Source organism: Lissotriton vulgaris, chromosome 11 (assembly GCF_964263255.1).
Source record: "Lissotriton vulgaris chromosome 11, aLisVul1.2, whole genome shotgun sequence".
In the NCBI taxonomy this organism is placed as follows: domain Eukaryota; kingdom Metazoa; phylum Chordata; class Amphibia; order Caudata; family Salamandridae; genus Lissotriton; species Lissotriton vulgaris.
The window spans coordinates 1,029,751,426-1,029,777,931 of NC_141699.1; the positions used below are offsets into that span (position 1 = coordinate 1,029,751,426).

General features: G+C 42.3%; 1 protein-coding gene across 1 annotated transcript in view; it reads right to left on the reverse strand.

Moving 5' to 3' along the window:
* Positions 1-81: 81 nt before the first annotated feature.
* Positions 82-26,506, reverse strand: part of KNG1 (kininogen 1) — a 60,504-nt gene continuing 34,079 nt past the window's right edge. The window contains exons 8-10 of the mRNA XM_086944352.1: positions 14,244-14,351; positions 6,968-7,060; positions 82-752 (exon numbers count right to left, since the gene is read on the reverse strand). Coding sequence (XP_086800478.1) covers positions 111-752; positions 6,968-7,060; positions 14,244-14,351 — 843 coding nt within the window. The 3' untranslated portion in view covers positions 82-110. The remainder of the gene's footprint in view (positions 753-6,967; positions 7,061-14,243; positions 14,352-26,506) is intronic.

The following is a 26,506-nucleotide window of genomic DNA, read 5'->3' on the forward strand; positions in this document are numbered from 1 at the left end:
ATAAAAACTACAAATGCAGATACCATTGTGATTGTAATGTTGTGGTGTTCAACAGTAATAAAACATTGAAACAAATAAAAATGATATGAGAATGCGTTTATTTCTGCAGGTTATGAGAAAAGTGACAAGAGATCGTCATCTGAGAATTCGGCAACAGTGCCTGGTTGTTTTTCCTGCTTCTTCACAGTTGCTGGAGTTGTTTCCTCATGACCAGCCAACAAGAGATCCATATCATCAAATGGTTTATGTGCTGGTGACGGAGAAGGCTGACTCAATGGTCTGGGTGTCCAGGGATCTCCAGGGCACATTGGGGCTGGAGGTTCTGGGAGATCAGGTAGCAGGTCCCCAGGGAGATTTGGAAGAAGACCAGGAATTTCTGGATCCAGAGGGAGAAGGGGAAAAATTGCAACTGCCCCCTGTGTAGAGGTACTTGAGGGAGAATGTGTAGTGGTCACCACTGCTGGATTTTCTGCAACTACTCCAGAGGTGGGTTTTGGAAGCTCTACCAATCCCTTGACCGTGGTAGGAACCCGTGTCTGGGTATAATGCTCTTGAGATTCTTCTGAAGACTTCTTGTTATCATTATTCTTGCACTTCTTTTTGTTTTTCTTGTCTTTTTTCCCATGGGGATGTTCACATTTATCCTCATGTTTATTCCCATGCCCTTTTGCGTGCCCAGGAGGATGCCCCACTTCACGTTTCGATAAGCTCACTCTTCGAAAGGGGCTCATACCAGCTATACCTCTTGCTCTCTTAATAGAAATATAACATATTAGTGCACTCATATTCCAAACACATGATTATTACATAGAAGGTAATCTGGATAGAATATGGAGAAATAGTTGCTTTCATGGCACTCTCTGCTTAAACCTGCTTTTGTTGAAAGTGATTAGAAAGATAAAGGTACTTAAAGTGGCATTTCTATACACTGTTAATAATTTACACATAATTATAATGCACCTTGTAATAACCACACAACATATAATGTAAGCAGAGGAAACTCACTTTACATAGCCATAATACCGCACTGAGACGTATCAGAAATATAGTGTGCACTGTAACTCTATAAGGCTTTGTTCACAAAGCTATTTTACAGTTTTGAGTGCTTTACACTTTTGAGCAAGTTTACTACTTTTTGGCTATTCACAACATCCTATTTCAAATTTACAAAAGTGTAATTTGCATGTCCCCAGCAAACTGAAGGACCTGGGGGCTATTTACAAACAGCAGGGCTATTAACAAAGATAATGTACACTTTTGAGTAATTTACACATGTAATCTATAGATCGAGGGCATAAATATTATGTGGGTAGAATATCATGTCAAAAATACTGATGATTAAAATATCAAGAAGGTAAGTGCAAATAGGTAAGTATAGATTTACTGTTCATAACTCCTCATCTACATACCTTGAAGACATATATAGTCAAGGTACATATATGTGTAGTTAAGTATAGTAAAACTTTGCTTTGCCATACAAACTTACCTTCACAATATTCTTGTCCTCAATATGCTTGACACAATATTTTGTCCAGATGATATTTTGGACTCAATATTCCACCAATGTAACTTACTCTTACTCTTTAGAGTAACTATACACTCAGATTTTATGAATAGTAAAAAGTTGCAATGCTACTCAAAAGTGTAAGAGCAGATTAAACATGTAAAGTACTCAAAACTGTAGCACAAGGCGAAACTAGCTGTACTGATTTGAAGTATATGTGTGTAAGATTAAAGGAATTTATGTCATGGGATCCTTGGGCAAGAAAAAAGTGTGTTGTACAGTACTAAGTGTGTGAGTTTTAAATGCTCAAGGATGAAGTTGGTGGCAGTGTGTCATTGGCTTCCTGCGTTGGATGGTTCCAAGGCAGGAGAACACTTCAGTCTAAACCCGGCATTCTAGTCTTAGCGATTGGCAGTACAACCCAGTTGTTTTGGGTCCTGCTATAGAGATATGTGTTAGACTTTGAGTTCACAATTCTGCATTTGGGTAAGGCTGCCTTAGTGTGAATTCATATGAGACTGGAGTTGTTCTTCTGCCCCCTCCTTAGCCCCAATCCTCCTCTCATATTCACTGGAGTGTTTTATGCAGGCTAAGAGCACTCTACAACTAACCTTCATACATAGTCCTTGCTGAAGCAGCCAATAGGGTGAACTATGGTGAGAGTTTCAGCTCTAAAAGCTTAGTCCAGATAACGCTAAAGTAGAGGTGTGCTACTGCTACGCTTATGGCTCCCTTTGGGGGGCTCCTTCCTGAACTCTGGGCACATTTACTTCTCTAGTGCTTGGAAAGCTCTCCCTCCACATGCCCTCTTTAGCTGCTTACCACTGGTAATCTATGCGTTAGGGATATTTCTAACTCTGCTAAATTCACTGTAACCGTACAACCCCATTACACTTATCTGTGACCCTTTTTCATTTTAAATTTCATTATTGTCTCCTAGTCTTACACTTCCTTTACCCCTCCTCCTCTGGACAAAATGCCTAAGTCCAGCTAAACACAATGCACATACCCTGTCCCATAGGAGACTGGCATTTTGTGGATGAAAACACCATCCAGAATGCTTCTCTCTCATTTCCTTTATCTTGACTTTCTTAATCATCTCTTCTAATCCCTCCGTCCCATCTCTCCTACTTCTCAACACCATCACAAGGCCTTATTTGGAGATGATCAAATATTCTACTTAACATGCTGATGATTTCTTTCTTTCTTTGCTATTGGGATGTGCGCACTTTGTGGACAAATATAGCCATGTATTAATAGAAGAGAACTTGGGTCTAGTAACAATTATATAATTTAAGTCCCTTTTTGAAAAGAGAACAAGAAGGATCAGGGCTTTTATGGTTGATTTTCCCTGCCTATAGAAGTATGTGACAGTATTGAAGCCATCTCCAGCTCTGTGGGGAGCATCATGAAAGATAATAAAATAATTGGGTGTCATGGGGGATAATAATTTGCGTATTGCTACACTCAATATTTGCAGCCTAACTGAAAGGGTTAAGAGAGGCAGGTTGGCATCAGATCTTAGGCTGATGAAATTTGATATCAGGAGCAGCCTGTGCAGGTAAGAGCGTTGGGGCACGGTGGGTGGGGGACTCGACAGACGATGATGAGGGAAAATAAATATTTATTTAATATCCCTGAGTCGTCTTCTCCCGAGTCCCCCCCACCCCGCTCCACCGTCCACCGCTCTTACCTGCATGGGTCGCTCCTGTTTGATATTGTTTGTCTTCAACAGACTCATGTTCCCTGATGTAAGAGAGGTGTTTTCTCTGATCTCAGATTGGTGCTCCTGGGTTACACACAGCAAGGACCGACTTCTAGAGGGGTTGCCATACGTGCCAAAAAGTCTAGTTGCACAGCATCTTAACTGATTGGTTGGGCAGGTGAATCATTTTAGAATGTGGCATTGGTGGTGGGCGCTTTAAACTGTGTTCGATCTATGGAGCAAATACAGATGAGGCTGATACAATGGATTTTTTAAATATTGAACTAGCAAATTGGCTGACTCCATTTATACTCAGCTGGGATTTTAATATACATTTGGAGGTTGATAACAGGTTAGATGCCTCTCAGACATACACAGGGAAGACACTCTCACCCTTTAAAGTAGTCTACGTTGGTTAAAGCTCACAGCTTAGTGGATATCTGGCAAAAATGTAAAAGACTCCGGATCCGGGGCACACATATTTCTGACACCCACATCATAGACTATTCCTTATAGACTATATTTCTATGTCTAAGGTTCTTAGCAACCATGCTGTGATAGAGAAACTCGCTAAAGCCTTATCGGATCACAGCCCACTGGTTGTAGAGGTCCCTGTTGCAGGGTCTTTTAAACCATGGACTAAGTGGACTTTGCTAAAAACAAACTTCTATCTAATGTATAATATCTAGATCAAATGCAAAAATGGACTGCTGAGTTTTTAGAGATTAATAGGGGTTCTGCTAAAGACACAGGGCCCGATGTAGGTAAATCTAATTTATCGACTCTAGAATACCGAATTTTACCGATTCGATATTCTAGATTCGGTAAATGAGATGTAGTAAATAATTCGGTAATTTTTACCGAATCGGTATGATTCGGTAATTACCGAATCGGTATTTACCGATTCGGTAATTGCCATTGATTCCTATGGGCCTTGAGGCCCATAGGAATCAATGTCAATTACCGTATCGTTAAATATAGATTCGGTAAAATTACCGAATTGTCAAAGGGGACAGGGTGTCACTTTGACACCCTGTTGCACCCCTGATTCTGGCTTGTGTGCCATGTGACACACATACATGCCCTTAGGGCATGTATGTGTGCCACATGGCACAGGTGTACATTCACAGATGTGCATGTACACTGGAATTCGTTATTTATCACAAAATATTGTTTCGTGGTAAATAACGAATTCTTAAGGGTCTGTGGCACTGTTTTCAGGGCCACCTACATCTAGAATTACCGATTCAGTAACTTTACCGATTCGGTATTTTACCCAGTCGGTAAATTTACCGAATCAGTAAATTTACCGATTCTGTAAATTTTAGGCCCCCTACATATCAAAAACCAAATACCGGTCGGTAACGCCGAAATCGGCCGATACCGACCGGTATTTGGTGTCCTACATCTGGCCCACAGTGCTTTCGGATATTCTAAAGGCTGGAATTAGGGGAGAATTGCAAGAAAAAAACATAGTGAGAGTTGGGCCCTTTTTAGAGACCTTTTGCTGTTAGAAGAGCAACATAGGACTAGCATGCATTCACGAGCAAAGTAGAGGCATTACCTAGGACGTGGCGCATAGCAAATGCCCATTCAGGGCGGCACTTTTAAGATACCTATTTAATCTAATATGTTATCTTTTTTGCCATCAGAAGGCAGTGATTGTAGACATGCATACATAACGTAATTGACATTGGATATCTATTGTCTCTCTAATTTGCATGTTCCAATATGGCGTTATACTTTGCTCATGAATGCATGCTAGTCCTATGTTGATGTCGATGATTTATTTCATGCTCATTGCTTATAAAACACTAATGGCCGCCGCGCGTTTCTGTACAACAACTGACGAAAGCCTATGCTGAAACGCGTCTTGATGTGCTGAGGGTTTTCCATTAAAATCGAAGTGAAAACCACCCCCGCGAGTGCTGCGTTCCTTATCAGGTTGTGGGCCTGGGGATGTTGGGAGCAGTATATATTTGACGGGCACACTCCCGTTACGTGTGCACCCGCTCTGGAGTGCGGCAGGCTGGTGTTTTGGAGCGAAGAGATATATATATATATATATATTGTTTAAAAAACCTCCATTAAACCCCGTCTTATAGACCAACAAAATTGATTAACTGTGGCACAAAAATATATTCGAAGGCTTTGGCAAATCGATTAGGCAGAATTATTGCTACACTAGTAGCCCCCAGAAGGCATAGCTTTACCTGGTCATGGAATTGTTGATCACATAAAGAAAGTAATCACCCTGTTTGATATTGCTGAAACAACGTTGAAAAATGGGCCTGATTTTGCTCAATGCTGAGAAGGCATTTGATCGGGTTTCGTCGTGCTTCTTATGGGCAGTTCTGAGGAGATATAGATTTGGCCCTGGCTTCATTAAAGCTACTAAATCACTATATCTTGCTCCCAGGGCTAAACTACGGATTATGGGGATAGAGTCTGAAGAAATTCGGATCTCTAGGGGGACAAGAGAAGGCTGTCCATGCTCACCATTACTATTTGCCTTGTATATCAACCATTTTTATCAAAAAGTTGAAAAGGAAGCAGCGGATTTGTCCAATGCTAGCAGGGCAGATTGAATATAAAGTGCTGGCATACGTTGACAACGTAGCAGTTGTTACAGCAGATCCTCAGCAGGCTTTAGTGGAGATAAAGACAGCAAACATATTTGGGGTGTTTTTGGGCTATAAGTTCAATCAGGGGAAAACTTAAGCGGTGTGTACTAAAGATATTGTGCACTTTGATCCTCAAGTTGTAATGGAGGAGGCAACATATCTGGGAATATGTATCTTTTCTGATGATGGGCATATAGTAGATCTAAATATGACTCCCCTGGAGCGGGATCTTAGGAGAATTGATCACCTCCTTTTGTCATTGGCGGGGAGGGGAAATGTCCTAAAAATTACAATTTTCCCTAAATTATCATATCTGTTTAGGGCCATCCCTTTGGAGATAAATTGTCAATGATTGGCTAAAATTGAAGGCCTGAGTTATGTTTTTTGTCGGGATTTACTATCCACTTGAGAAAGCCTTAATGTTTAGACCACAAAACCAGACAAGGTAAAGGGAGTCTTCTGTAATCCCAGTGGCTCGCATGGAAATCTGTTGGGGTTGGTGACCTGGAAGAGTCTTGCAGTCCCAGCGAGGCAGTGATCAATTTTCAATTTTGGTTCATTGTGGTGGAAAAAATATTGGCTTTTTACCATCACAAAATGTATTACATTCAGCATCTGTATCAGTGCCAGGAAATTGACGCTGCTTGGTTTTGCGTGTTGTAGGTCGTTGTGTGATGAATCACCATCTTAAGGTGGAAGACTTTCTAAGGGCCATTCTTCACAGCAGGATGTTATTGGTCATACAAGTCTCATCATGCTATCGGTCCCTGCTGATTGCTTTCCTTTGTTAAAAGTGGCATTACAAGGGGTAGGGAGGCAAGTGAGTTGGTAAGTTCAAGATCCAGAATTTCAAGATAGTTTTATTTATGTTTTTTTAAGGAGTGGATGTGTTTCTAATGTAACATATCAAATTTTTGTTATGTAGTTGTGAAATAAAGACAACATGTTGCATCGTTTTGTGATTTTACATACTGGTGAAACAACAGCAGAGCAGTTGGGCACCCCTCCTAGTACAGACAACGGCTGCGTCATAAGCCGCATGGACTGGCTGATCCAGAATTTAATGCTTTCTTCGGAGGTCCCTTGTACATTGATATTTCAGGAAAATATTGTAAGGTAAGGTGTACTTGTTACCTTATATGCAGGCAAGGAGCAATTGACCTCTTGAGTCTCCACTTTATTCAGCACTGCTGCCACGTATATGGATGCCTTGCAATATTTGGATGACTATAAAAAAAGAAGTGTATTAGTGTAGTTACTTTGTTTGGTACTGTACAATCAAGTTATGCAAAATAGAGTTGTGATAGTTAATAGGTGTGTCCTATTTCCAAATGGCACCCTGATAGTTCCTGGTGATTTTAATGTCAGATTAGTCAGAGATGGCAAAGTTATTGATCATAGTTACTGCACGCGTACATCCGCAGTTGACTGAAATATTTTATTGGGGATTAATAAAAATCATTACAAACAGGAAAAATAAAATACATTAAATTGTGCATGGACACAGCAGTACATTGTGAAGAGTAAAATAATATTGAAGACACATTATATTTCAATTCAGTAATCACACCATAGCAGCATTTTGAGGGTTGATTAAATCTTCCATAGAACCATTGTTACTAAAATTAATTTTCTCTCTTTTTTTAATAAGTCCCAATTTCAAGGTTGACGTCCTATTTCTAGTATTAGAAATCAGATGATTCATACGAGTTACAAAAGACAATGCTGGGTTAAATATAAAAGTAATAATAAAATATTCTAAGAAATGTTGTAAGAATTGCCTACACTACCCCTTTTTAAAAATCCAAAGTTAAAAATGCCATACATAAGGTGCCATAGATAAAGTGCCGTTGTACAATTCCTTTCAAAGGAACCTTTCTTAAAGTTTTATAAGAATTGCTTATACTACCCCTTTAGTTAAATTAAAAAGTTAAAACACCATAATTAAAGTGCCATGGATATAGTGCCACGGTCCAGTTCCTTTCAAAGAAGACTTTCTTACATCAATTAACATTCAATATAGTATGGGGGTATAGTTGACAATAACATCTTTGGGACAGCATCATTGAACAGACCGATTACTGGTTATCATAAAACCCTAACATCAAGTGGCACACTCTAAGGTTAACTTTTTTTCTGCAATAAGAATACAATTTACAAACAGTGTATTCAAATGAGCGATTTCCCGGAGAGACAAATTCTAATTTCTTGGCGACATGTCCTCACCCAGTTTTCTTTAAAGATTGATTTTAATAGGGCTTTCCACTCTTCTAACAGTTGAGGACAAATGGATACAATATGCAATAGTGATTCGTTATGATAACCACATAACCTACAACTGTTTGTGGGTCAGTTTTGTACCCATGAGGGGGTTCCATCCTTTGTGAGATATCTTCTAAATCGTAGCCGCAAAACCTTGGGCCAGATGTAGGTAAATCTCATTTACCGACTCTAAAATATCGAATTTTACCGATTCAGTATTTTATATTCGGTAAAAGAAATGTAGGTAAAAATTCGGTAAAAAATACCGAATCGGTAGGATTCGGTATTTACCGATTCGGTAATTACCGAATCAGTATTTGCCATAGATTCCTATGGGTCTTGAGGCCCATAGGAATCTATGGCAAATACCGATTCGGTAATTACCGAATCTGTAAAATTACCGAATTGTGGGCAAGTCTGTGTGCCACATGGCACAGGTGTACCTGCACAGATGTGCATGTACACAGGAATTCGTTATTTACCATGCAGTAGTATTACATGGTAAATAACGAATTCTTAGGGGCCTGTGGCACTGTTTGCTGTGCCACCTACATATAGATTTACCGATTCGGTAAATTTACCAAATCGGTATTTTACAGAATTGGTAAATTTACCGATTCGGTATATTTACCGATTCTGTAAAATTCAGGTCCCCTACATCTCAATCACCAAATACCGGTCGTAACGGCCAAAATCGGCCGTTACCGACCGGTATTTGGTGACCTACATCTGGCCCTTTGTCTCTTGTAAACAGCTGCCTTCTTCAAAGACCTCTGAGGAAAACGTTAAATACAAAACTCACACTTTAGGACATTCTGAAACCTGTGCAGCAGTACCAAAGTATGTCTCTGCATGCCATCAGAACAGGCATAACACCTAGAAAAAAGCAGCAATTCACCGGAAGCAGCATTGAAAAGCAACATAAAAATATGTCATTTATGTATATCTTCATAGCAGAAGAACTAACTTTGCAAATACACGTAAAGTATCTTTTACTGTATTGTGTTATATTGATCTTGTCGAAATTGGGGGAGAGTAGCTGTTGCTGTTTTAAGGTCAGGTGGTGGTGTCACAGCGGCAGGGTTATGGAAGTGCTGGCTGTTATTGAAGTGCTGGGTGGTGTTTTCCAAGTCTAGGAAATTCTGTTGTAGTTCCATGGGGTGTCACAAAGCTGAGTAGTTGTCATTGATGTGAGAAATGTCACTGTACCGTAGGGTGGTGTTGCAGAGATGTGCAATGCTGGGGGTATTAAAGTGTCTGGGTGTTATGTGGAGGGTGTTGCACTTCTGGTGGAAGGTGGTGTAATGCTGGGCTTGTCCAATTTCCAGGGTGGTGTTGCATAGTCGTGGGTGGTGTTGGCAGGCTAAGAGATGTTGCCTATGACTGGCCATTGGAGCTGCAATCTTGAAGATGTGATTTTGCAGTGTTGTAAGATGATATCACAACATTGGGTGGCACAACTTTGCTGGGTAATGGTGCCACACTGAGAGGTGGAGTTAGGGTGCTGGTGGGTCATGATGCACGGTGTCACAGCACTGAGGGATGGTGCTGGAGGTGGTGTGCAGTGCTGAGAGGTGGGGTGGCTGCGCTGGTGGGTAGCCATGCAGTGCCAGATATGGCAGCTCAGTGCTGGGTATTAGTAATGTGGTACTAGCAGGTGGAGTTGCTGTGCAGGGAGGGGGTATAAAAGTGCAGGATTGATATGATGCAGTGCAGGGGGTGCTGATGTGGTGCTCTGGTTGCTGTATTTCTAGGAGATGATGTGGCGTAACGGCCTGAGCTGCCGACTTCGGATGCAGTGGGAACCAGGTTTGAGTCACTGCACCGGTATCAACATCCTGTGATTCTGGGCAAATCACTTAAGGGCACATGCATCAAGCGATTTTGGAATCGCAAACGGTGCGAATCGCAAAATTCGGCCGTTTGCGATTCCAAAATCACTTTTTGGGATGCATCATTCATTTTCCATTTATCGCAATTTAAGAAATCGCAATTTTTTGCGATTTCTCAAATTGCGATAGCATTTAAGACATCTTTTTGCAATTTCTTAAATGCTATGCATGATGTTTTTTTTTGCGAATTCGCAATTTTGAAGGGGAAAATTACCATGAAGTACACCTTCATGGTAATTTGCGAAAAGTTTCAAAAATGCAAATAAATGCATTTTTTTAAACTTACATTTTACACACACACATGCCCTTGGGACATGTGTGTGAGTAAAATGAACTTACGTGACTTTTCAGGGGTGCAGGGGGGGGTCCTTTGGACCCCCACTGCACCCTTGAAATTGCATTCTCATTTTGCGATTCCTTAATTGCGAATTCGCAAAATGAGAATGCCTTCCCATTGATTCCTATGGGCCTCTAGGCCCATAGGAATCAATGTAATCGCAATTAAGGAATCGCAAATAAGGAAAATTAAGAAATCACAAAAACTTTTGCGATTTCTTGATGCATAGGAATTTGCGATTCCTAAATTGCGATTCCTTAATTTTCGCAATTTAGGAATCGCAAATTCCAACAATGATGCATGTGGCTATTAATCTCCCATGACTACAATTCATCGCCTTGAGACCCCTACGGGTGAGTTGCCTCGCTTTACAAATCCTGGATTTATTTATTTATTACTTGCTTGAACAGAGGTGCATAATGCATAATGTATTTTGACATTACTAGTTGAACTGCATAAAGGTACACAAGCACAGCAAACCACAGGGCGAAGTGACACAACTGTCAGAGTACAGTGTGATCTAAAGCAAGGTTGTGTATTGCTGCACATTTCTTCACTGCATATCTTTTTGACTACCAACCAAGATGGTTTCTTACAACATGTCACCTGGGCGCTTAAGGTTGGAAAGAAGACCTTTTTGAACGTTCAGATGTTGACAATGTTACTCTGCCATGCGATTATAAAGGTAATTATGGAAAGGTATAGAAACCACAGTGAAATGCTAAAGAGGTGATGGGGTCGGCAGTATACCCCAAAAATGTGAAAATAAAGATTTTGTTTATTAAATAAGTGTGCTTGGTAATTGGATAATAAAGGATTAGACGTTGTGAAAGAAACTAAACTCTTAGGTTACTTAGAAAGATCACATTAAACATCAACCTGGTATGGTTTTATCTTCTACTCAAGCTATCACACTCTTCACAAACAACCAGCTAATTACAATGCGATTGAACACTGTTTGGTCGCATACTCTCATTTCTCAATGGGAGCTCTTGTTAAGGCTGTAAACCGGACCTAACACAAGCTCCCATTGATAAATGGGAGGTGTTGTTCATCCTTGCACCCCGTGGCAGGCACCTCAAGAAGCATGCCATTCGTGCAGGGATCTACAGAGGGGCATGTGGTGCCCTCTTGGCCCCCAACCAGAGGCTGCGCACCTAAGGGGGCCCTGCTGTTGGCCCCCAAGCATGCTTTCCAACATGGTTTCCATGGAAACCATGCCCAAAACCATGCATCGTAATTCCAGGGGCGGAAAGGCCAGCCCTTTGGGATTACGAGCCGGTTCCGACTGGCCAACAGGCTTCTTGAGCCTGTCGGAAGCCAGCCGGAATAACCGCCTGGTTTACTTTCCGACCGCCAACATTACAATACAGCGGTCGGAACGTAAACCAAGTGGCCAATTACGATGCGGCCCGGAAGGCTCTGACCATCGGTCGGAGCCTTTACGGACTGCATTGTAATCAGCCCCATGGTGTTTATTCATTTTATACTTAAACTTTTCTTACTTTCCTAACTTTGCAGAATTCATGTTTATTAAACTGTGTATTAAAGACTGTTTTTCTTTATTTTATACTTAGACTTTCCTTGCTTCCCTAACTATGCAGACTGTATGTCAGTCTGCTATTTGAATCATTCTTAGAACATTTAGCATTTGCTTAGAGACCAAACTCTATGTCAGTCTATTTATGTGATTAAATTTGGTTCTGGCTATTGATTTGCTGCAGTGATTGACTTCTGGTCCTCTCGCAGATTATGACTTTGACTATTTTTGGTTGAGCTAATTCATAACTACTTTTTGCCTTCTGTAAAGATTTTAATTATACAATAAATCCACGAGGCTTGGCATGGAATTGTGTCTTGTATAAGTTATTTGAACTGGCTCTGGGCTCAAGTCATACAAACACTCACAAAATATTATGAAGACTGAGAGAGTTCTGATCATATGCCTCATCCCTACAAATTATTCTAATTACAGCATTAACAGTACTATGGATGACTTTGGGACAAGGGTCTTGATCATTGTGAATCTATTCTCTGCCTTTTGTTTGTGGCTAATTTATGGAAGAGTTTACTGTTTATTTAATCAAATCTGCTGTTACTCTTCTGGAGACTCTACATTGTGGCGCTTGTCTACAGTCTTCTGGGTCTTCATTAGGCAGGGACTCATACAGCGCTATTTCTGTACATACAATAGTGCAGAGCGACCAAATCTCATCAATTGAGACTTGCAGCCTGATTCATGAAAGGTAATTGCGCTCGCAAAGGGCCAGATTCTGAGAATCTGGCCCTTTGCGAGTGCAATTTTTGCATTTGGGATTCATCATCCCAAATGCAAAATTCGCTATTTAAGAACTCGCAAATTTGCGAGGAATAGCATTTAAGGAATCTCTATTAGAGATTCCTTAAATGCTATTCTTGAAACATTTAAAAATTGCGAATTCGCAATTTTGGGCCGCTATTTACCGCGAGGTCAAACCTCGTGGTAAATAGCGAAAACTTAGAAAAATGCTTTCAAATGCATTTTTCAAAGTTGCATGTTACACACACACATGTCTTTTGGACATGTGTGTGTAACATCTGTGTAATTTCACATTTCAGGGGTGTTACAGGGTGTCCTTTGGACACCCCTGCACCCTTGAAATCGCAATCTCATTTGCGATTAGCTAATTGCTAATCGCAAATAAGGAATGACTCCCCATGCATTCCTATGGGCCTTTAGGCCCATAGGAATGAATGGGGAGTTATTCCTTATTTGCGATTAGCAATTAGCTAATCGCAAATAAGGAATCTGTAGGAATCGCAAAAAATATTGCGAATCCTACATGAATCCCGTTTTGCGAGTCTGGAATAGCGATTCCTTATGAATCGCTATTTCAGACTCGCAAAACTTCACAATATTGAATCTGGCCGTTGGTCTCTTGACTACTAGTGATGCCTTTCCCATTGTGCATGCATTATTATGCACCCAACACAGCGCAGTATCCTCTCGGCCTGTCATCGGCCCGCCATGCTGTCTCCGCCCCAGTCCAGCAGAAGGTGCGCTGAAGAACGGTGCACACATTTTTATCCGCTAACCTAACAAGACAGACACCATTGAACAGCAAACAAGCCATGAAACTTAAACAGATATCTTTGTTCTTGGGAGACAGGAAACATACAGAAGGATGGGAGGGGAAAAGGGGGTTTTAAGCTAACGTCGTGAATGTGGGCATAGAAAGAGGACTAATAATTGGAGGAAAAAAAATTATATAGGAAGTTTTATATAGCTCTGGCCTGACCCGAGGGTATCGGAGGGCTTTACATCAGATACAATGCAGTTAATCACAATAGTAATAGTTAAAACTTCCTATAAGTGGTTAAAAAACTCTGTCTGGGAGGAGGGGCTATTCAGTATCATAAGGACTGGAATGAGGAGGACGGATGATGGGTGATGTGGTGGCGAAGATTGAAGAAGAAGAAAGAAAGAAGAAGAAACTTTATTGTATAGTTAATTAAAACCATTACAAAAATACAGATATGATAATATACTAAAAACACACTGATGTGAGAGTAATAGAATTTAAAATTGGTAGTAAAAAACAAATGTCTTTCTGGGGTAAAACAATGTCCATGGTCAAGATTTTGCCAATGGGCTTTGCTTTTTCTTAAAATGTTCGATAAATTTGATTGATCTGCAAATGAATTGGGGGATGATTGATTTAATGTCAATGGTATCGGTAAAGGTCGTTATCGAGGTAAAGGTGATGCTCGAGCTGAAGGTCACAGTAATGATCATGGTTAAAAAAATAATGATCAAGTGAATGATCACGGACAGTCACTACAATGGGGACGAAGCTGCAACATACATCAGATCTATTATTCCATTTATTTTCTAGGGGAATGTGAAACAACTTGATCACTTTTTTATACAATTACTTACCGAACTTTCATCTATCTCACAGCCCTCATGCAGATTCACATTTTCCTCCTTCGAGCAGTTTGTCTGCCTGATTCTGAAATTCACCACATATTTAAACCCAGCAACCACCTGAAAAGCATTCAAAGGAAGGTTTTTATTGACTGATGAAGGCATCTCAAATACTACCAAATAAATATGAAAATCAAAATCCAAGAGAGAAAGATTGGCAGAATGTGCAGTGCACCTGAGACTTTTTTCCTGGATTCATCTAAAGAGTAACATTATTATATAGTCCAGTGGGGTAGCCAGGGTGCCACGCCATGAATAAATCCATGCTAATAATATAAAGAGAGAGCCCTAACCTTTGAGGCGGGTAATCTCAGGAACCACAGCACCAATCACAACACCCAATACAGCGTTGGAAAGGGCAGTTGCAGCAGAAGGACATAGGCTATACAGACGCCCACCATATACATTTAAAAGGTAAAAGAACTGTGCCAGCAAAGTAGTCCCTTGTGGGCGTGTCTGCGTATTGCTGTGGGCGTGTGCTGGGGGCGTGTGCTGGGGGTGTGACAAACGCTGGGGGCGTGTGGCACGTTCCACCCTTCATGCCATGTCTCATATTGTGTGCTAATCCCACCCTGCTCCCTTTATATATCCCTGCACCCCATGATCATAACCCACCCTTACTCCTTAAAATACCCCAACACCCTTAAACACTAACCCATCTTAACCCTATAAATATACCCTGTACCTCAAAACCCAAACCTACCCCTGAACCCTAAAAATACCCCTGTACGCCAAAACCCAAACCTAGCCCTGAACCCTAAAAATACCACTGTACCCCAAAACCCAAACCTACCACTGAACCCTAAAATACCCCTGTACCCCAAAACACAAACCTAGCCCTGAACCCTTAAAATACCCCTGTACCCCAAAACCCAAACCCACCCCTGAACCCTAAAAATACCCCTGTACCCCAAAACCCAAACCTAGCCCTGAACCCTAAAAATACCCCTGTACCCCAAAACCTAAACCTACCCCTGAACCCTAAAATACCTTTGTACCCCAAAACCCAAACCTAGCCCTGAACCCTAAAAATACCCCTGTACCCCAAACCCAAACCTACCCCTGAACCCTAAAAATACCCCTGTACGCCAAAACCCAAACCTAGCCCTGAACCCTAAAAATACCACTGTACCCCAAAACCCAAACCTACCACTGAACCCTAAAATACCCCTGTACCCCAAAACACAAACCTAGCCCTGAACCCTTAAAATATCCCTGTACCCCAAAACCCAAACCCACCCCTGAACCCTAAAAATACCCCTGTACCCCAAAACCCAAACCTAGCCCTTAACCCTAAAAATACCCCTGTACCCCAAAACCCAAACCTACCCCTGAACCCTAAAATACCTATGTACCCCAAAACCCAAACCTAGCCCTGAACCCGAAAAATACCCCTGTACCCCAAAACCCCAAACTACACCTGAACCCTAAAAATACCACTGTACCTCAAAACCAAAACCTACCCCTGAACCCTAAAAATACCCCGTTACCCCAAAACCCAAACCTACTGCTGAACCCTAAAATACCCCTGTACCCCAAAACACAAACCTAGCCCTGAACCCTAAAAATACCCCTGTACCCCAAAACCCAAACCTAGCCCTGAACCCTAAAAATACCCCTGTACCACGAAACCCAAACCTAGCCCTGAACCCTAAAAATACCCCTGTACTCCAAAACCCAAACATACCCCTGAACCCTAAAATACCTCTGTACCCCAAAACCCAAACCTAGCCCTGAACCCTAAAAATACCCCTGTACCCCAAAACCCAAACCTAGCCCTAAACCCTGAAAATACGCCTGTACCCCAAAACCCAAACCTACCCCTAAACCCTAAAAATACCCCTATACCCCAAAACCCAAAACTATATCTGAACCCTTAAAATACCTCTGTACCCCAAAACCCAAACCTAGCCCTGAACCCTAAAAATACCCCTGTACCCCAAAACCCAAACCTAGCCCCGAACCCTTAAAATACCCCTGTACCCCAAAACCCAAACCTACCACTGAACCCTAAAAATACCCCTATACCCCAAAACCCAAACCTAGCCCTGAACCCTAAAAATACCCCTGTACCCCAAAACCCATACCTATCCCTAAACCCTAAAACTACCCCTGTACCCCATAACCCCAAACTATATCTGAACCCTTACAATACCCAAAACACCCCAAAACATATACCTCAGTACCCCAAAACATATACCCCTATACCCATACTTACCTTATCCAAACATTAAAAAAAACTTGCTTTTACCATTCATGCATTTACAACGAATTTAGTTGTAAATGTATGCGTGGTAAAAGCATATAAAATGTAATGCCATGCGTTATAATGGCATTGCGGAGTCATGGTACTTTCGTAATGAAAGTATGCAGAGTGATGGTATGCGGAAAGAAAGTTGCGGAATAATCGGTGTTTACCCTCCCCCGGTAAGTACATTGGTGGCACGGCAGCCCACATCTCCAGCAACATACTCATATTTTCTCACGACCCATTTGAAAAATGCACAGGCTTCTCTCATTGATGGCCAGCACCAACATACACTTTTAGACACACCTCCTGCCACAAGTTCTAGAATTGCGAACTTTAGAGCTGGGGAGCTACGTTCGAATCTCGGCATCAGCTCAACATCCTGTGATTCCAGGCAAATCGCTTTGTCTTCCCATGCCTACCACAAATGAATGTTTTCTTCTGTAATGTAAATTGTGCTTATGCCATGTTGTTGAGTTTGCGCTATATAATATTGCAAGGAAAAATAAAGTAGGGAAACTCGAGTTCACACACTACTGAACGCGCACTCTTAAGTGCATCAGCAGTGCACTGTGAATCGGAGCGTTTTACAGGCCTGTCACAGATAAGAAATGCTATCAAAATGAAATCCTACAAAACAATATACTACTTGCCGGCAGCAATTCATACCCGGACAACGTCGGCACGGGCTGCTATCAACAATGAAATCATAAACCAAGGACTTATAGAAATTGAAGACTCACTGTATCTATAAAGCGAGAAGTCCTTACAAGATTTCAGCCTGCCGCCAGCGGTCTGAACTAACCTATCTGGATACCACAATATCGCTACCGCACACAATATTCCAGAGCTAAATAACTACCTTGCTCAACACTTGCCTAAATTAGTTCCTGATCAACAACTCGCCTACAACGCCATAGTTGATAGTGTTGAAAAGAAGCAAGGAAAACTATTGTTAATAGACGCCCCCGGTGGCACAGGAAAGACTTACCTAATCAACCTCATACTTGCCAAAGTTCGATCTTCTGGGAATTTGGCTCTAGCTGTCGCTTCATCTGGAATAGCTGCCACTTTGCTAACAGCTGGGAAAACAGCACATTCTACCTTTGAACTGCCTCTAACAGTTTCCCTTGAAAAGGATTCAATATGCTCTATTCGGAAAAACTGACCTTTGGGAACACTGCTTCAAAATGTGTCTCTTATCATGTGGGATGAATGTACAATGACACACCGCTCACATATTGAGGCAGTTGACAGAACTCTCAAAGACATTAGAAATTCATACAACATAATTGGAAGTGTTACTTTTGTGTTTGCTGCTGACTTCCGACAAACTCTCCCTGTGGTGCCTACAAGAACGCGGGCTGATATACTAAAAGCATGCTTAAAAGCATCACACCTATGGAACTCTGTACAATCTATTACCTTGCGCACTAACATGAGGACACATTTAGGAGGTGGAGATACACAATTTGTAGATCTTCTAATAGAAGTGGCCAACGGAGACATACCTGACACAAATGGCTTTACCAACATACAAAACGTAGGTAAGCGTCTCTGTACACTACATGAACTCATATAACATGTTTACCCAGACATCAAGCATCTTCTCAGCAAAGATTACACATGGATTTGCGAAAGGTCTATAGTTGCCGCCCGAAACTCTGCATTGCATCATATTAATGAACACATACTACAACTATTCCCAGGTGAAACCACAATATATAATTCTATTGATACAGTATTAGATACCCAAGAGGCTGTGCATTATCCCCAAGAATTCCTCCACTCACTTAACCAGGGCTTCCCCCTCATACACTCCAAATGAAAGTAGGTGTTCCTATCATGTTATTACAAAACCTACATCCACCAAATCTCTGCAATGGGACGCGCCTACAAGTTAAATCTCTTTTACCTTATGTGATAGAGACTACTATTCTCACTGGCCCTGCTGCAGGACAGTTAGCCCATATTCCCTGGATACCCATGATCCCTACTGATCTACCATTTAAATTCAAACGCTTACAATTCCCCATTAACATTGCTTTTGCATCCACCATTAACAAATCACAAAGTCAGACATGCAAAGTCATTGGGATAGACTTACGAGAGGACTGCTTCACTCATGGACAGTTATATATCGCGCTATCGAGGTCAGGGAATTCCGACAACCAATTTATGCTACTTCCTGATTCTCATGAAACACGAAATGTGGTGTACCATGAAGTTTTGAAGTATATGTTATTTTCAATACTAAAACCATTGCTGCCTAGCCTTTTTTTACCCGGACAACGTCGGGACGGGCCGCTAGTAGTAATATAATGTTAGGGGTAATTTCCTGGTGTGGTATTACAGCTTCACTCCGAGTTCCACTCAGATCATGGGACAAAATAAAAAAAATGACATGTTTTAACCCCCCCTTTCAAAATTCAGACTGTGCAGTGTTTTCCTTGCACAAAATTCCATCAGCTTTTACCTGTCAAAATCTGGGCAGGGGAAAGGTGTGGTACTAGTTGTATTACTGATAGGGGTGCAACTACCGTAAATCCGGATCAGTGCCGGATAGCAAAAAATACCCTTTGGTTTTACATGCAAACCTTAGACCTGGGGAGATTTACTGAGAGTTTACGCTGTGTGTGGTGCAAATTAGCGCACAATCCTTTCTTTCCGTCTCAGAACCATAAAATTTAGGAGGAGGAGGGTATTTTGACACGCAACGTGGCAACAGTGCGTAGGGAAAAAAAGAAGCCAATCAGGAACCAGGAGGAACACAGGCGCGGAGGCCAGTGAAGAGGGGGGGTCAGGGTGTTTGGAAGTGGAATAGAGCCGGAGGCCACCAAATCCCTGCCAGGGGCCGCCATGCAAATATGTATCCATCCTCAGAGGATTAATATATAAAGGATATATATTGGCGTGGTGGCTACTGGGGTTTGGTGGCCCTGTGCAGGTGCACAGCTTGCACATGCCTAAGGCCGCCCCTGCAACGACGTCCCCATGCAACCACCCAAGGTTTTTGACGCCAAACCCAATTTACTCAACAAAGTAGACATGGTTTAGCGCGCCCTTTTGAAGTAGGCACAAGGAAGATGTTATGCTTTCATTTCTCCTTTCTTTTCCGACCTTTATACGTGATGTGCTGCACTGTACATCACACATACATAGAGGGAAAAGGGTTAAGGTGTCTATGCATAGTGTTTTGTACTGGAAATGTCCCTTCCAGTACAAAACCTACGCTAGACTCGCAAAGACTCCCTTGTACCGTGGCGCAAAGGTGTCTCCGAGGCGCACAGCAGCTGATTTCAGCGCCGGTGCTAGGGAGAGGGGAGTGCCGTATTTTAGTAAATTTGGCGTTCTCCTGCATTTACGGCTATACTGCGTGACAACTTAGTAAATCTGGCCTCTAGTTCCTACATACACAAATGGCGTCTGGGCGCTGGCATATTTGCCACAGAAACACGGACACTGGACAGATTCAAATAATTTGCCTATAACTAATCGTATGGCCAGAGGAAATAAATCCCAAAGGTAGATTACCAGTGCAGAGAACAACTTTACTACCGCCTGGACTTGCACTAGTGGCAAAATGAAGCCAATGCTCTTTTGGGCCAATGTTTGCTTGTGTAATAAGGCTCCAGACCCGAACACTTAAAAAAAATTGCAACACGGAAATTCATGGAGAAACCGGAATTGCTTTGTTTTTATTTATTTTATTTTTGGAGTTTTCTATAGCGCTAGCCAGACCCGGAGGTATCGGAGCGCTTTACAACATTGATGTAAACAAATTACATTGTTATAAACAGATTGTTACAGCAGGAGTGCTCAGGTAAATAGTGAGTCCAAGGTCTAAGGAGGTTCGGTAATCCGCTTTGACGTAGTTTCTGGTCTTTTGTTCTGTGGTCGGGAGTTAAAGAGGATCCGTTTTTACTTCGTGAGGATTTGATTGAGGAAGAGCGTTTTGAGCTGGCTCTTGAAGGCTCTGTAGGAAGAGTTCGTCCTAATGTGCATGGGAATGGCATTCCAGATTTTGGGTGCATTTCCGGTGAAGGACCTAGATAGAGTCTTTTGTTTGCAGGTTTTCAGAGGGATGAGAAGCAGAGAGTTAGTGCTTCTGAGGTTTCTTGTCTGTCCCGCTTTCTTGAGTTTGGCAGCTAGATAGGTGGGTTTGCCGGTATGTAGAGCTTTGTGTGTAAGGCAGGCGGTTCTGAAATTAGCTCGCATTTCTACTGGGAGCCACTTGAGTTCGGTTAGTGCGGGAGTGATGTGTTCATATTTCTTCACTCCCGACACCATTCTGGCTGCTGCATTTAGTGCTGTTCTAAGTGGAGCCAGGTGTAGTTTAGCCGTGCCTGTGAGGGTGGCGATTCCGTAGTCTAATCTGGATAGGACAAGGGACAAGGGCTTGTTTGAGGTCCGTTGGTGGGATGAAGGGTTTGATTTTACTTAGTAGCTTTAGGTTGAAGAAGGCACCTTTAGCGGTGCTCTTGATGTGTTTAATCATATCCAAGTTAGGGTCCAGAGTGATACCCAATGACTTCACTGAGTCTGCTGGGATGAGAGTGCAGTCTAGAGCATCAATAGCCTTTAACCATTCCGTGATCTGCGGGGTCTTTTCCTTGCTGGCTAGGAGAAGAATTTCCGTTTTGTTTTGATTTAGTTTCAGATGGTTGCGGGATAGCCACTCTTGTACTTCTCTTAGGGTGATGTTTAGTCTTTGCATGTCTGCTAGGGAGGAGGTTTCTGAGTATATCTGGGTGTCGTCGGCATAGAGATGGAAGGGAATGTTGGCTTGTTTGAGGATGATGGTGAGTGGCTCCATGTAGATGTTGAATAGTGCGGGTGATAGCACTGACCCTTGGGGGACACCTCTAGTTATAGGGTGTAGGTCGGACGTGAAGTTTCCTATTTTTATTCTTTGAGATCGGTTTTGTAGGAAGGAGGTGAACCACTGTGCAACCACTCCATTGGCACCTACCCTATCTGTGAGAGTGTTGATGAGTAGTTTGTGGTCAACCGTGTCAAAGGCCGCCGAAAGGTCCAGGAGTATGAGTAGGCAGCAGCGGTTTTTGTCTAGTGATTTGTGCATGTCATCTATGATATTTAGGATGGCAGTCTATGTGCTACATCCTTTCCTGAAGCCTGATTGGTGTGGGTCAAGGAGGTTGTTGATGTCCATGTGGTGGGTGAGTTGACGGAGAACACATTTTTCTAGTAATTTTGCTAGGAAAGGAAGATTGGATACAGGTCTGTAGTTGCTAAGATCGTTGGGGTCAGCAGCAGCCTTTTTTATTAGTGGTGTTACCTGGCCTATTTTGAGGCAGTCAGGTATGCTTCCTGTTTCTAGGGAGCTGTTGATGATCCTAGTCCAGGTGGGGGCTAAGGAGTGTTTGAGTTGTTTTGCCAGTTGCGCAGGGATGGGGTCTTCAAGGTGCGATGAGGGTTTGGATCCGGTGGTTAGTTCAGTAATTTCAATTACAGTGGTGGGAGTGAAGGTTAGCCAATTGTATATAGTTGACTGGGTGGGTTTGCATCATCTTTACTGAGTAGCGTCCCGGTCTTTGGAGGTGGATGGGCCGTCAGTGATAGCTCAATCTTTAGAATTTTATCGCTGAAGAAGTTAGCAAATTTGTTGCATAGCTCTTTGGAGGCCGGAATAGCAGCCGGAGTAGGTTTAGATGTTTGTTGTCTGATAATGTTGAAGAGTTCTTTGGGGCAGTTTTTTGCATTGTTCAGTGCATCGCAGAAGAAGGAGGATTTCTCGTGTGCGATGTGCTTGTTATACATCCTACGTTTTGTTTTGAGTAGTTCGAGGTGAGTTGACGAGGGGTTATTGTGCCAGAGTCTTTCAGTTGCTCTTAGCTGTCTTCTTTCCACGTTTAGTTCAGAGTTGAACCACGATCTCGATGGGAGGGTCTTGCTCTTTTTTTGTTTCAAGGGTGCTAATTTGTCCAACATGTCGGTTAGGGCCTCGTTATATTGGGTGGTAAGTTCTACAGTGGACCTTTCATCTTCATTGGGGGGAAGAGTGGGTTCAGACTTTCTTCTAGTTCTTCCAAGGGGATCTGTCTCAGGTTTCTTGTCCAGTGGAAGTGGTCATTACTTTTAGGAGTTTGATTTGGTTTTTGATTGATGTGGAAGAGGATGAGATGATGATCTGACAGTCCACTGGGAGGGTGCGAATGATGGTGATTGCATCCTCATGGGCAATGATGGCATCTAGGATTGATCCTTTGTCGTGGGTTTGTTCAGTGCAGTGTTGAATCAAGTTGTTGTTGTGAAGGAGATCGTTTAAGATTTGCATTAGAGGGTTGTTTGTCTCATTCCAGTGAAGGTTTAGGTCTCCTAGTATCAGGTTGTTCTCGTTTGAGAGTGAGCAGTGCGAGATCAGGTCGGCCAGCTGTTCACCAAAAATAGTATTGTTTCCTGGTGGTCTATAGATAAGGTGACAGTGAAGTCTCTTGTTGTCAGACATTTTGATGTTGACTGACAGGTAATCCAGATTTTGATATTTGAGGGAGTCGATTTCTGTTATAGAGATGTTCTTTTTAAATATGATTGCCGTCCCTCCACCTCTTTGGTTGTTCCTGTCCTTGTTGAGGATAGAGAACGCTGGGGGTATAGGCATGTCGAAGATAGGTGGGGAGGTTTCATTCAGCCAAGTTTCAGTGATGAACAGGATGTCTAAGTCATGTGTTAAGATGGTTTCTGCCGATTCAGTTGCATGTTTATTCGCAGATCTGCAGTTGATGAGCATGCAGTTGGCCATTTTCTTGTTATTTAGCTCTAAGCTTGGGGGGGCCCTAGGAATGTTAATGAGGTGCGCTGGAAGTCTCATTAATTTTGAGGTTGTGGTTTCTCTCCCAAGACTGATAATTACTGGGATCATAGCACTTGTGAGGGAGGTTGGCTTTGCTTTATAGGATTCAGCAAGGTCCCTCGCCTCTTGCATGGACATTACAGCGCTCGTTCTCTTGGGTCTGTGTGGATGGTTACTGAGGGGGGTTGTCTTCCAACTCAGTCGTGAATTTATGTGGTGGAGTCTAAGTTTGTTGAGGGGGCCAGGGAGTGGAGGGGGTAGGTCTTGAATAGAGGGTATGTTAAGTTTAGATGGGATTCTGTTGAAATTTTGGGTCACTATTCCTAGCTGGAGTTCTAGTCGAGCCAATCTTTGGGTTATGCTCAAGGAAGGAGGGGTGGGGGGGGGGTTGGGGCTTTGGGTGTCCTGCGTCCGATTCTTAGTTGTTGGAGGGAGATTTGTTATGGTAGGTGGAGAAAGCGAATCAGTGAGGGAGTTCCTCTCTCTGTCAGTGATCTTATTGTGGTTTATGGGGGTAATCACTAGTATCGGTGGGCTTACTGAGTTTAGAGTGGGCAGGGCATTCAGGACAGTTAGCAGTGGGTCGGTTTCTTTGGTTACTGGAAGGGGGTAAGGGGAGACCCTTGTGCTGGAGAGTGGTTGGGGTGTGTTTGCTGTACTTGCTTTCCCAAGAATCAAATACATTAGTTTAATTTTTAAGAGGTTATTCACGTAACAGGTTCTTTCTTACAAGTGGCATCCCACATGTTAAAATCCAGATGTGTTTTATGTATTTTTTTATTTTTTCAATACATTTTTGTATTTGCTTTTGCACTGAGTGCAAAAATGTGTGTAATACAGAATGAAACAAAATCTGATGAACAGACTCTGAAGACCACATAATGGAGCATCTTGCTTTAGAAAACCGTGAAACAAGTGAAGGGGGAGATTGATGGAACCTTTCAAGGGTATCCTAATGTGAAGCCATGCTCGAACAAAGCCGGTAAGCTGCGCAAGATAAGAAGATTCTTCAGCAGAGAGGCTAGCATCCAAATCACCATTGCCCTGGTTCTTTCCAAAATTGATTATGGAAATGCACTGTATCTTGGCCTTCTGCAACATTAGAAGCAGCGTCTTCAGATGATTCAGAATCAAGCAGCTAGAATCATCTATCAAAAGAATAGACAATGCCACATTAGCCCACTGCTGAAAAAACTCCACTGGCTTCTGGTGGAGCAACAAACTATCGGGCACATGCATCATTGTCAATTGCATTCGCAAACGGTGCGAATCGCAATTTTCGGCCGTTTGCGAATGCAATTGACAAAATTGGGATGCATCATGTTTTTCGCAATTTTAGAAATCGCAATCATGTTGCGATTTCTAAAATTGCGATTACATTTAAGAAATTGCAATTTGAGATTTCTTAAATGCAATGCATGAACATTTTTGAATTTGCCAATTCGCAAATAGGGAGAGGTAAATTACCATGAAGTTGACCTCCATGGTAATTTGCGAAAACTTTTAAAAATGCACAAAAGTGCATTTTTGAAAGTTTCATTGTACACACGCACATGCCATAGGGGCATGTGTGTGTGAAAAATGCACTTAAAGTTATATTTCAGGGGTGCAGGGGGGGGGTCCCCTGCACCCTTGAAATTGCATTCTCAATTTGTGATTCGCAAATTGCTAATCGCAAATTGAGAATGACTTCCCATTGATTCCTATGGGCCTCTAAGATCTATGCATCTGAATCAACTGGTTGTACCGAGATTCAGATGTAAACGCACTGGAGGGTTGCGGTTCTCTACACTGGGCCCAAAACTGTGGAACTCATTGCCAATTACTCTGAGACTTGAAGAAGATTATGTACGGTTTTAGAAAATTGCTCAAAACCTGGCTCTTTACCGTAGCTCATAACTAGACTGCTCCAGCTTCGAACCCTCTCTGCTCAACCCATAGCGCCAAGATACCGTTGGTGAACTAGGCTCAAGAAATATCCATATAACATAACATAACAAAGGATGAGGGAAACGTTGAGAGGATTGCCAGCGATGGACTGTGCATTGAGATGCTTGAAAGACATGCAGAGGAGGGCTGCAGCCCCGATGCCCAACTCACACTTGCTGCTTCCTTCCTTTCACCTTAACCTTTAGTTTTTTATTGTTTAACCCTCACACCTTTTTACTTAACTTTTCCATTCTATCTTTCTTATTTTTTTAAATTTTCAGGATAAAACTTAATCATTTCTTTTTTAACCTAAACCTCTTCTTACCATGTAATTTTACTCTTCCTTTTACTAGTTCACGTAACCATTATTACTTACCTGCATCCTTCCGGATTTTGTTTTGGTGATGTAATTACTTGATTCATTTGCAAGCATGATAATGTTTTTAGGGCGTTCCTATGTTTTTAGATTAAGGAATAGAGATTTGCTGTGGCAGGCGTAGCCTGATTTACATTAGAAGGTGTTGCTGATGCAAACAGTTCCTGGAAGGGCAGCTGAAATCTAATCTCTCCCAAGAAAAGATGCAGAGTATCCTGCTGTTGCATAATCTTCACTATTGGACCCACTCCCTGAAAAATGCTTATTTTTCCTCCATTTAGGGGTTGGTCTTCAATCTTGCTCCTGCTTTTATGTTAAACGTTGTGACCGGCTTCCACTCAGATGGAGATGTTTTTGCCCCTCTTGTCCATGAGGTACCAGCCTTGAGTGAGGCTTTATTGAAGTGCTAGGACATTGGGAGTTCGGTAAGAATATATTTGGAAGTCAGTAAGATTCACAAACCTGTGTAGCTCCCTTTCCATGGGCTCCTCCCCATCCCGTGCTATGTACAGCACACTGATGCTTTCCATCTAGGCTTGTACATTATGTATACCAAAAGGAGTGGCTCATCTCAGGGAAAACAGGCAGGGTGGTGGTAGATGGGGGACGACAGAGACGAAAAAAAGAAAGAACTTACCTGCTGTCGCCCAGGATCGCGCTCTTCTGCTCCTTCCTCTCCTTTCCACTGCAGACAGGAAAAGGCTCCTAGACTGGCCCGCGGCCAATCCTGAAGCTGTTCTCATGCATGAAAGCAGCTTCAGGATTGGTCTGAGCGCCGATGATTTGCGCTCTCAGACAGACTGGGAGCCTGCGTCTGCTCTCTCTCCAACCCAGCAATGCAGCTGGAG